Source organism: Equus asinus, chromosome 9, assembly GCF_041296235.1.
Source record: "Equus asinus isolate D_3611 breed Donkey chromosome 9, EquAss-T2T_v2, whole genome shotgun sequence".
Taxonomy (NCBI): Eukaryota; Metazoa; Chordata; class Mammalia; order Perissodactyla; family Equidae; genus Equus; species Equus asinus.
In genome coordinates, this window is record NC_091798.1 from 90742741 (window position 1) to 90755500 (window position 12760).

At 36.1% G+C, this 12760-nt stretch overlaps 1 protein-coding gene across 2 annotated transcripts in view; it reads left to right on the forward strand.

The window, feature by feature from the left end:
* The window catches only part of WDR41 (WD repeat domain 41), a 49169-nt gene that overhangs the window by 12151 nt on the left and 24258 nt on the right, over positions 1-12760 (forward strand). For both annotated transcript variants that reach the window (XM_014830060.3, XM_044777979.2), the window contains exons 3-5: positions 1092-1140; positions 2402-2533; positions 4839-4901. In XM_014830060.3, coding sequence (XP_014685546.1) covers positions 1092-1140; positions 2402-2533; positions 4839-4901 — 244 coding nt within the window. The remainder of the gene's footprint in view (positions 1-1091; positions 1141-2401; positions 2534-4838; positions 4902-12760) is intronic.

Here is a 12760-nt window from a genome sequence, read left to right on the forward strand (position 1 = left end):
GGAGTATCCTCATTAATGGCTGTTGACTACAAGTGGCTAGTTATATGCAGTTCATAGCTGGCTCTCTATAATACCACTTATTTCTCTTCCATTCAAAAAAAGCAAACCTTGAATTCAAGTGAATGAAAGTGATATGGGAACAACTTTAAATTGATTTTGATTCATTAAAGAATCATTTACAGACTTGGGTACTACATTCTTAATAACTGATTACTTGACATGCTTGCAGTGTGATCGCTGTGCATCCCTGTGCTGGGATGCTGCTGGAGAACAGTGCTTTCTTGATTTTATTATAATGCAGTCCCTGTGGTGAATAATCCTGTACAACAAATTATTTTTTGATAGTGTTTGTGTCGTAGGTTTTTTCTCTGCTACAAAATGCAGATGCTTGTTCCTTTACGTACAGTGAGTGGGAGGTTAAGAGGAGAGAGAAGCTATAACTGAGTTCATCACAGCTCTTTTCTCATGCCGTGAGACAAGCTTTCCTTTACCTCTCTGCATTTCAAGCATTTTCACTAAAAAAATACACAAAATAAAAACCCTCCAAAAAACCCCCAAACCTTCCAAACCAAGAACACAGTCTTTTTGTGGAAAGACCAAAGAGCCAAGAGGAGCAAAGGAGAGAGCTTGGCTTTCAACAGCAGAATTAAAATATCTTTACAGAGAAAATAATGGAAATAATGAACTTCCCCAAGGACACGATGCCTTGGTTCTACTCCTGGGTTATCACTTCCCGTCAGTGACGCTGTTCCTCAGCTTGGTTTCATGTCACTTAAGTCAGGGTTTAATCATGTAATTTTAAAGCAAGGAAATACATTAAAGATCATTTATAGATCCCCTCATTCTAAACATTTCCAGCAGTTTATTCATTGTAACTCTGTAAATGGTCTTATTTATCTTTGGATCACCAATACTTGGCACAAAACCTAGAAGGTATTCCATAAATATTTATTAAATTAGCTTAAAGAAATTAGTCTGCATTAATATTAGTAAATGGAAATACTATTAATAAGATCTGATATTTCTTAGTAATCTTAGATTACTTAAATATGCCAAGTGATTGTTTTTCTTGACCTTTTTTCTCTAACCAGATTTGCATCTGCTGGTGATGATGGAATTGTAGTTGTGTGGAACGCTCAGGTGTGTATTGGTTCCGTGTGAACTGTGTAGAGACCTGACCGTATAGTTGAGTATGTGTCCGTAAGCACTATCTGGGGGTCTTCTTGCATATCAGCAGACTGAGACTAATACTTGAAAAGGGCTACTTAGCATGAATCCATTAAAAGTGGGGACCAATATTTCATAATAGAGAAATTAATAGTGAATACTAATATATAGAGAAATGTACCATATATCTTATATTTAGAGGAATATAATAGAGAAATTTTTAAGTGATTTTTTTCCTGAGAAGCAAATGCCAAACTATGAAAATTTTGAGTCATATTGAACAAAATTTAAGTTATTAGCAACTATGCACTGATTCTGAAAGTGAATCAAATGTTTTTTTGTGGGAGACAATTTTTCTTTCAAAATTGTATGATAGCATAATATAACATTCTTCTCATGTTTGACTTTAGTAGTAATGTAGTAAAAGGCTTATTTTTTCACAAATATTTAAGACTTCACCAAATTTCTCCAGGGCCTCTCTTTCTGATCCTTTGATACTCAGATTGTTCTCTTCTGAGGCATTCTCCTCTTCTTGCCCTCATTTGGATTGCCACTGGTCTGACTCTGTCAGGTCCTCATTTCTCAGTGGCTTTGTCTGTGAGTAAAGCAGTTCTTTAATGTTACGTTCACCATGTTTATGAAATCCTGCCACCTTGGAAAGATTCGAGATTTACATTGTATTTTTGTGTGTTTACTCCTTGGGAAATCAGTGAGAGACTGATGAATGAGGACGTTGGATGGGCGGGCATAGCTGTTGGTGTGAGGGAGAGTGGGAGCCTGACTTTATGAGTGGTTCATGTATTACTGCAGACAGAGAGATTTTGTTGTTATGCTTTTATTTCCTTCCAGAACTTTGTAAGTGTGGAGACTTAGATAACAAACACTTGGATAATGAGCACTCCCTATTTTTTTCCTATTGATTAAGTTAACTGGTATTTTTATGCTTAATTTGTACAATTATATTCTTAAAACCAAATAGAAAGCATATCCCTTTACACTTTTTATAAAAATATGCTAAAAATTAGTATTTTCTATTAGAGAATAATTAAAATTGTTTGTGGCTACTCTTTCATCACACGTTTAGATTCTATTTGATTGCTCAAAGTTAAATTATAAGATCTAAGCGATTTCAAATGGGGTGTATTTTCTACATGGTGATTCTTCTTAATGTTGTCATTTAAGATAATTTAGGTTGTGAAATATGAGCCTATTAACTTTTTTATTGGTATTTCAGACAGGAGAAAAACTTTTGGAACTCAGTGGACACACTCAAAAGATAACAGCTATTATTACATTTCCTCCCTTGGAAGCTTGTGAAGAAAAAAATCAACTGATCTTGACAGCGTCTGCTGATAAAACAGTTATTGTATCCTTAAATGTAGAAGAAAGTGAAATAGCTGGAGTGACCCAGGGGACCAGTACCTACATTAGTCTTTAGCCTCTTGGGGCCTGTGTGTACTTTCCTGTTTTACCAAATATGATTTGTTCTAGCCTTCATAAGATAGTTCTGAAAAGTATTAGCAGCTGAAAAGTATTAGACTGGAAATAGCAGGTTACAGCTTCTTATTGGTGGATACCCCATGACTGAAGCTGTTCTCTCTAGGGTTACTGTTGTATCAAGTTCTATAAAATGGAGGAATGGGAGAATGTGGGCTTAAAAATTATCTCAGTTTGCTTTTCAGTTTAGAGAAACAAAGATGAGCTGGACTGGACAATAAGTCACACTTTTTCTGCTCATTGTACAGCGATAGAAACTTGAGGGCCCCAACCCAGAAGAACCTTCTGAACCTTTGAGCCTGGCCGAAAAGTGAATTACCATCTGCTCAGTGTTTAGTATTAAGATTTAGTGTTTAAAAACAATGTTAGAAAAGTAAATTCCCTTTTTTTCCACTCATACTTTTAGTTAAAAGTTTAAGATGTAACAGCAATAGAAAGTTTTATAAAGAGTTTGTGTGCCAGGCATTGTTCTCTTTTACATATATTGATCCATTTAATCCTTATAAGAAGTGTTTTTGTTATTCTCATTTGTGGATAAGAAAAGAAAGGCACAGAGAGGTTCAGTAACCTGCCCAAGGTCGTGCAGCCGGGATGGGGCAGAGGCAAGGAGGCTGACTGCAGAGTCACAGCTCTGAACCTCTGTACAATGTGGCCTTCGTGAAATGTTCTCCTTAAACGAATGCAGCCCTTTAATATTTGTGTGAGGAACTGGACTCGTGAGGGCCATGGCCAAATGCTACACATAACTGTAATCTTTCATTACTTTGGTTTTTTAAAAAGATATCATAGATAAGCTTTAAAAAGCGTGAGCTTACCCGAGAGTTCTGTTCAAATGGCTCCAGGCGTTGGGGAAGGAAGTTTTGGAATAAACCCGAGGGAGTAGGTGCTTCTTCAGCTTCTAGGAACCAAGACATACTTACGGCACACTTTGAGTGAGCTCATCAGCCATGGTGATTTCTACACAGTTTGCCAATAGGTGGCAAAATCTCAAGAAAAGGTTTAAATAAGGATTGACTATATTTTGTGATGATTACAATATTGCCTAACAAGGGCATAAAATTCACTTGTGTTTGGGTCAGAGTGGCTTTTATTACTACTGCTCCATTGAGGCAAATATTTTATGGACTAAAGCTCTTTTTTGTTTGTGTGTTTTCAGTATCAGTATAATCTCTGCAAAAATAGAATATAAAATGCTTTCTTTTCCATTTCTAAGGTACTATAATAATATTTCGAGGCAATTACTAGAATTACTGTTGCAGTGCCGAGTGGAGTGGTGGGACAGATCAGTGTACACTTGCCCTGTGAGTGATGGGCTGGAGGCCCCTCCTTTGCTCAATGACTTTTCTGGTCAAAATTAATTCTAGGCTGCTTGGTTGGCATTTCCTTTGACTCAGATGGATTCTGAATTTGCTCTGCTTGGGCCTCACTGTTAACTAACTTCATTAACTAAAATGCTGAGGGTGGATATTTTATTTTTGTCAAGTGATAGTCTCAAGAGTCCATATGTACATACATATGTATTTCTATATATTCCATATATTTGTATGTAAATGTATTCCCAGACACCATGTAAAGATGTATATCTTACCATAGCAAATGATGTGAGAAATGTGAAAATCATTGTGCTCCTTAAGTCAAGCTAACCTTGGACATTTTGTGAGAGGTCCCGTACTTATTTTAAATAAGTATACTGGTAATAGGAATACGCTGTTTTCTCTGAATCAGGATCACAGCAGTAAATCCTGTCATGCATGTTGTGGGAGCTTTCAGTAAATGTTAATTAATAGACGTAATAGTTTTTAGTATAGATACTTTATGTTCAATGTTTATTAGATTATGGTCGACTATTTTGGAGAATAAACCTTAAGCTTTAAACAGTTGCACTATTTATTGTGTATACAGATTCATATTTCAGACCACTCATTCTGTTAGCATTTTCCAGTAGTTTGATAGTACAATTTGCCTCAAACTGATTTTAGATTGTGAGCCGGATGTGCTAAGTTGATGACTCACGATATGAATTTTTATAGTAGTATAAACACTAAATATTTTATGCTTTATTTAAAGATTTTCTACCTAAATGTGTAACATTTGTGATTCAATTATTAGAAGAGTTATCTCATAATTCAGGTTTCAAAGTTTTGTCTAGAAATTATTTCTTAACCTAAATCTAGGTGTGGGATTGTGATACGGGCAGACAAGTTCGGAAAGTGTCCTGCTTCCATTCTACTGTGAAGGTAAAATCTTAAGCAGATATTTTATGGAAATAATCTTTTTGTCACAGAAAAAATTGTTTTATAAGTTAGATGAAATTACTTTTGTAGGTTTTAAAAATTATTTCTTCCACATATGCCTGCAGTCATTTGATTCTCCTAAAGACTAGATTTTTGGGAGTATGTATGTTACGTGGTAGAACATTTGAATTTGAAATTAGAGCAAGGGGTGAATCTCTACAGCAAGATAAGGAAAAAGGTAGTACCTAGTATGCTTTTAGTAGGTAATTCTAGGAAGAGGTGTTACTTGCAGAATGATTATAACAGTAGCTAGACTGTTTTCTTCATAAGGGAGCTATTTGTGCCTCAACGTCTGCCTTCTGTAAGGTCATAAAGATAAGACATGTCGATTACTGAGTTCCAAAACAAAATCTTAGGTGGATAGTTGGCTACTATTAGGTTCATTCACTTTACAAATAAATAGTAGTTGGGGCTTATTGCATGATAGGAACTCTGCTATATGTTGGAGAAATAAGCTTCCATAAAACGTGGTTACTTTGATTCCTACAGTAGAAATTACCTTAAATGTTCTCAGAAAGTCCCACTAGTTTTCAATAATGTCAGCAAGATTAGGGAAAGATACTAGTAAAATGAGATAATGTTGCCTCATTTGCTTTAAAGACAACTATCTTTATATTGGAACTAACACTTTTTTTTTTTAATGTAAAAAAGAATAGCTGTGTGCCAATAGTCAAGGTATTTCCTTTTTTTTCCTAAAAGGCAACATCTCTGGTAGTCCTCTCATGCTACTATGATCTTCTAATTATCAATTTAGTAAAGTTTCTGGGGAAGAAAATAGCATTTACTATGTGCTTGTATCCAATTTAACAATGGACTGTCTTTGAAGAAGTCAAAGTATTGACTTGATGAAAATCTCTAAGCTTTATTTGATCTGAAAAGATGCCCCTTTTAAATTCCTTAAAAAATACTCTTGCTATCTGACAGAGGTCATTAGGTTTCAGATGAAAATACATGAGTTGAAGAAAGAGGAAAGGAGGAAAAATTTAATATATTTGAGGGAAATTCCTTTGGTGAACTGTTTCTAGGAACCGGTCAATAAAAAGTGTCTTATTCCAATACTATTATTTATTTTTTGAACTAGAAAAGTTTTTATAAGTGTTGGTATTAGCAAGCAGTTGGTGAAATTGGCATTTTTGTTGCTGTTGAGACTATGAATTAATATTATCTTCCTGGAAGGCAATTTGGCATTATGAATGAATCTAAAAAAATTGTTAGATGAATTGACCCAGTGATTCTACTTCTAGAAAACTCTGTAAAAGAAATAATCAAGAACTTTGGCAGAGATTTATGAATACAAGTGTATATTATAAATATATTGTATAAATGGATGATTCGCAGTATCCTAAATGTCTTACAGGGAAATAGTTAAATTACGGTAGATGTATATGTTAAAAATGGTATTTCAGAAGAATATGTAAAGAGTTTGGAAAATGCTACTGATAAGATGTCAGGTAACAAAAGCATTATATTATCTTCAGCAAAGTACTAGCAAATCAAATCTAACAACATAAAAATAGGATTATACAGCCTGACCAAGTGAGATTTATCCCAGGAATATGAGTTTAGTTTAACATCTGAAAAAATCAGTGTAATACATCATAGTAAGAATAAAGGACAAAAAAACATATGATCATCTCAGTAGATGCAGAGAAAGTATTTGCAGACTTTAACACCATCTCATGATAAAAATACACAAAAACTAAGGATAGTTGAGAACTTCCTCAACCCAAAAAAGAACATCTATGAAAACACCACAGCTCACGTCATATAAATGGTTTAAGACTGACTAATGCTTTCCCCTGAGATCAGGAACAAGACAGGATGTCTGGTTTTGGCACTTATAGTCAACTTTGTGCTGGAGGTTCTGACCCAGGGCAGTTAGGCAATAAAGAAATAAAATGCATTCCTGTTGGAAAGGAATAAATAAAATTATCTTGATTTACAAGTGACATGATCTTTTATATAGAAAATCCTAAATCCATAACAAAATGATTAGGACTAATAAATGGACTTAGCAAGGTTTCAGGATACAGTATCAATATACAAAAATTAATTGTATTTCTACACACTAGCAAGGAACATTCCAGAAATGAAATTAAGAAAACCATTCATTTACGATAGCAGCCAAAGGAATAAAATTCTTAGAAATAAATTTAAAGAAGAAATATTGGACTTGTACACCAAAAACTACAAAATATTGTTGAAAGAAACTAAGTAAAATCTAACTAAATGGAAAGACATCCCATATTCATGGAAGATTAAATATTGTTAAGAATCTCACACTACCCAGAATCTTCTACAGATTGGACATGAACACTACCAAAATCCCAGCAGCCTTTTTTTTGTTGTTGAAATTGACAAACTGATCCTAAAATTGATATAGAATTGCAAGGGACCCCAGAATAGTTAAAACAATCTTGAAAAGAAAGAACAAAGTTGCAAGATTCAAACTTCCCAATTTCAAAATTTCCTACAAAGCTATAGTAATCAAGACAGTGTGGTACTGGCATAAGGATAGATATACAGATCAATGGAATAGAATTGAGAGTCCGGAAGTAAAACCTCACGTATATGCTCAACTGATTTTTGACAAGGATGCCAAGACTCTTCAATAAGAGAAATAATAATCTCTTCAACAAGTAATGCTGGCTCAACGGGATATCCATATACAAAAATAATGAAATTGGATCCCTACCTCATGCCATATCCAAAAATTGACTCAAAATGGATCAAAGATCAAAATGTAAAAAAAAAGAGCTAACACTATAAAACTCTTAGAAGAAATAAGAATAAATCTTTGTGACCTAGGGTTAGGTATCATAGATATGATGCCAAAAGCACAACAACAAAAGAAAAAGTAAATTAGACTTCATCAACATGAAAAGCTTTTATGCTTCAAAGGTCGCTGTCAAGAAAGTGAAAAGACAACCCACAGAATGGGAGAAAATATTTGCAAATCATATATCTGATAAGGAACTTGTATCCTGAACATATAAAGAACTCTTACAACTCAACAATAAAAAGACAAATAACCCAATTAAAAATAGACAAAGAACTTGAAAGACATTTCTCCGAAGAAGATACACAAATGGTCAATAAGCACATGAAAAGAAGATCATCATCATTAGTCATTAGAGAAATGCAAGTCAAAACCATAATGCATTACTGTTTCACATACACTAGATGGCTAATATTTAAAAGATAATAATGTAAATTGAGAAGGATGTGGAGAAACTGGAACCTTCATACATTGCTGGTAGGATTGTAAAATGGTACAGCCACCTTGGAAAATAGTTTCACAGTTCATTAAAATGTTAAACAGAGTTATCATTTGACCTAGCAGTCTCACTCCTACATATTTCCAAGAGAAATGAAAACGTATGTCTATGCAAAAATATGAACATGGATGTCCATAGCAGCATTGTTCATAATAGCCCCAAAGGGGAAACAACCTAAATGCCCATCAATTGATGAATGAACAAAATGTGGTATATCCATGCAGTGGAGTATTATTTGTCAATAAAAAGGAATAAAGTACTGATATTAAAAATTCAGAGATTCAACAGAGTAGGACCTCTTGAAATATAAACTGCGTTGATTATTTTCAACCCTTTCTATTCCAGCAGTTGTAAAAGTAGCCCCACCCTCAGCCCAGGCAAGACTACCTGAGCCTTTCCCTTTTCTGTTTTATTCTTTTCTCTTGCTCTCGCGCTCACTCAGGGTCATTGAGTGGTGAGAGTCCTCTTAAAGGTAAGGCACTTCAGCAGGCCGGAAATGCTCCCTTTCCTGGGTCAAGAGTTAGAAGATATTAATTAGAAAGATACGTAAAAACTAAGGCCATATTCTCAGGTTTTTTTTTTTAAAAGCAGTTTATTGAAAATAGTGGGTGGAGCAAAATGGTGGGGTGAGCTGACCCGGGACTCTCTCCCCTCCAAACTACAAGAAAGGATTGGAAAAAAAATGAATTTCAGCTAATAAGCCTAATGCCAGACTGTAAGAGACCTACAGCACCACAAAGATGGAGGACGGAGAGGCTGCTGCTGGCCTGGGAGGAGCTGGAATAGGGTAGGAGAGAACTTCGCCCCCTCCCCTAGAGACTGGGATCACTGCCGCGGGTGTGGGAAGGAGCGGGGGAGGGGCCGTGTGACCGGGGGATCATCTAGGACTCCTGCCGCCGGTACAGTGGAAACCCTCTGACGGGGGAAAGCTTCCGTGCACAAGGACCCCATAAAGCCAGGGCCCTGGGAGTCCAGAGAACAGAGCTGATCGGAATGCAGATTGGTGCACCAGAGAAACCGCCCCTCCTCCCCCAGCAAACTGCACTGGGCGCCGCCATCTTGCCCTAAGGCGGAGAGCTCAGAACGCATGGCTCTCGACCCCCACCTAGTGGTGACAGGCTGTAACTGCAACCGAATTCTACCATCATGCGAAAAAACCGCTCCTCTACCATCCAGCAATTTATAAAAGCTCCAGAGCAGAAGGAAAACAATAAAAACACAGAATTAAGTCCTGAGGACTTGGAAATAGGTAAACTAAGTGAAAATGAGTTCAGAGTAGCTATAATCAAAAAACTCAATGAGGTAGAGAGAAAGATAGAGAAACAAGCCAACGAGTTCTGGAGTTTCTTCACAAAAGAGATTGAAATTATAAAGAAGAATCAAATAGAATTACTAGAGATGAAAAACACAATGGATCAGATAAAACAGAATAGATTCTCTGAATGCCCGTGTAGACACCATAGAAGAGCAAATTAACATAATCGAAGATAGACAGGCTGAATGGCTCCAGACAGAGGAAGAAAGAGAACTAAGAATTTAAAAAAATGAGGAAAATCTCCAAGAGATAGCAGATTCGATGAGGAGAAAGAATTTAAGGATCGTAGGAATTCCCAAGAACGTGGAAAAGGAAAATGGAGCAGAAAGTGTGCTTAATGAAATTATAGAAGGGAACTTCCCAAATCTAGGGATTGAGGGAGAAATGTGTGTAGAGGAAGCTTTCAGATCTCCTAGATTTGTCAATGTAAAAAGACCTACTGCAAGGCACATAGTATTACAAATGGCAAAAATGAAAGACAAAGAAAGAATACTCAGGGCAGCAAGGCAGAAGAAAATAACCTACAAAGGAACTCCTATCAGACTTTCAGCGGATTTCTTTACAGAAACCTTACAAGCTAGGAGACAATGGAGTGACATATTCAAAACTTTAAAAGATAAAAATCTTCAGCCGAGAATACTCTATCCAGCAAGAATATCCTTCAGATATAAGGGAGAAATTAAATCTTTTCCAGACAAACAAAAGTTAAGGGAATTTGTAACCAAAAGTCCTCCACTACAAGAAATCCTCAAGAAGGCTCTCATACCTGAAAAAAGAAAAAAGGGAGAAAGGGGTCACAAACCACAGAGTAGGGAGACAGATAGATAGAAGCAGAATAGGATAGCAAATCTTCAACTATAGCATTAGGATAAAGGTAAGGAAACTACCAAAGCAAAGACGATCTTTCACTCTAACTACAAACTCATAACGAGTTGGAATAAGAAATGAAAATAATAATTTAGGAGGGGAAGAGCAAAGGGACTAAATCAGTCTGGGCCAAGTAAGTAAGAGACCACCAGAGAATAGACTATATTATACTCCAGATTCTAAATACACACTTCAGGGTAGCCACTAAACTGAAAAACAGAACAGAGCCACAAAACATAAATAAGGAAAAATCTAAGAAACCCAGCATAAGAAATTGCAGTAGTCAATGGGTAGGCTAAAGCGCACAGGACAAGAAACAAAGGTAATGCAGGAAATCCAGATAACGAGCAACATATTGTCAGCATTAAGTCCACATGCACCAATAGTCACCCTCAATGTAAACGGATTGAACTCTCTGATAAAAAGACACAGGGTGGCAAAATGGATTAAAGAACAAGATCCAACAATTTGTTGCCTCCAGGAAACACACCTCAGCCCCAAGGACAAACACAGGCTCAGGGTGAAGGGGTGGAGGGCAATACTTCAAGCTAATAGCAAGCAAAAGAAAGCAGGTGTTGCAATTCTTATATCAGACAAAACGGATTTCAAAATAAAGCAGGTAAAGAGAGACACAGAGGGACAATATGTAATGATCAAAGGGACACTTCACCAAGAAGAAATAATGCTTATAAATATCTATGCACCCAACATAGGAGCACCAAGGTTCATAAAGCAACTATTAACAGACCTAAAGGAAGATGTTAAAAACAACACAATAATAGTAGGGGACCTCAACACCCCACTCACATCAATGGACAGATCATCCAGACAGAAAATCAACAAGGAAATAGTGGAGCTAAATGAAAAACTAAAACAATTGGACTTAATAGACATATATAGAACACTTCACCCTAAAACAGCAGAATACACATTCTTCTCAAGTGCACATGGAACATTCTCAAGGATAGACCATATGTTGGGAAACAAGGCAAGCCTCTACAAATTTAAACAAATTGAAATAATAACAAGCATCTTCTCCAATCATAATGCTATAAGGCTAGAAATTAATTACAAGAAAGAAGCTGAGAAAGGCACAAAGATGTGGAGACTAAACAAAACACTACTGAACAAGCAATGGATCATTGAAGAAATTAAAGAAGAAATCAAAAAATACCTGGAAACAAATGAGAATGATAACATGCCATACTAAATCATATGGGATACAGCAAAAGCTGTATTAAGAGGAAAATTCATCACAATACAGGCACATCTTAACATACAAGAAAAATCCCAAATAAGCAATCTTAAACTACACCTAACTCAACTAGAGAAAGAAGAACAAATAAAGCCCAAAGTCAGCAGAAGGAGAGAAATAATAAAAATCAGAGCAGAAATAAATACTATTGAAACGAAAAAGGCGGTAGAAAGGATCAATGAAACAAAGAGCTGGTTCTTTGAGAAGATAACTAAAATTGACAAACCCCTAGCCAGACTTACAAAGAAAAAAAAGGAGAAAGCTCAAATAAACAAAATCAGAAATGAAAGAGGAGAAATAACAACAGACTCTGCAGAAATACAACGGATTATAAGAGAATACTATGAAAAACTCTATGCCAACAAAATGGATAACCTAGAGGAAATGGATAAATTCTTGGACTCCTACAATCTCCCAAAGCTCACTCAAGAAGAGGCAGACAATTTGAACAGACCAATCACAAGGAAAGAGATTGAAACAGCAATCAAAAACATCCCAAAGAATAAAACCCCAGGATCAGATGGCGGTTCCTGGGGAATTCTACCAAACTTTCAGAGAGGATTTAATACCTATCCTTTTCAAGCTATTCCAAAAAATTAGGGAAGATGGAACACTTCCTAACACATTCTATGAGGCCAACATCACACTGATACCAAAACCTGACAAGGACACCACGAAAAAAGAGAACTACAGGCCAATATCACTGATGAACATAGATGGAAAAATTCTAAACAAAATTTTGGCAACCAGAATTCAGCAATTCATCAAAAGGATCATACATCATGATAAGGTGGGATTCATACCAGGGACACAGGGATGGTTCAACATCCGCAAATCAATCAACGTGATACACATCAACAAACTGAGGAATAAAAACTACATGATCATCTCAGTAGATGCAGAGAAGGCATTTGACAAGATCCAACAGCCATTTATGATAAAAACTCTGAACAAAATGGGCATAGAGGGAAACTACCTCAACATAATAAAGGCCATATATGACAAACCCATAGCCAACATCATACTCAATGGGCAAAAACTGAATGCCATCCCCCCGACAAGAACGAGACAAGGATGCCCTCTATCA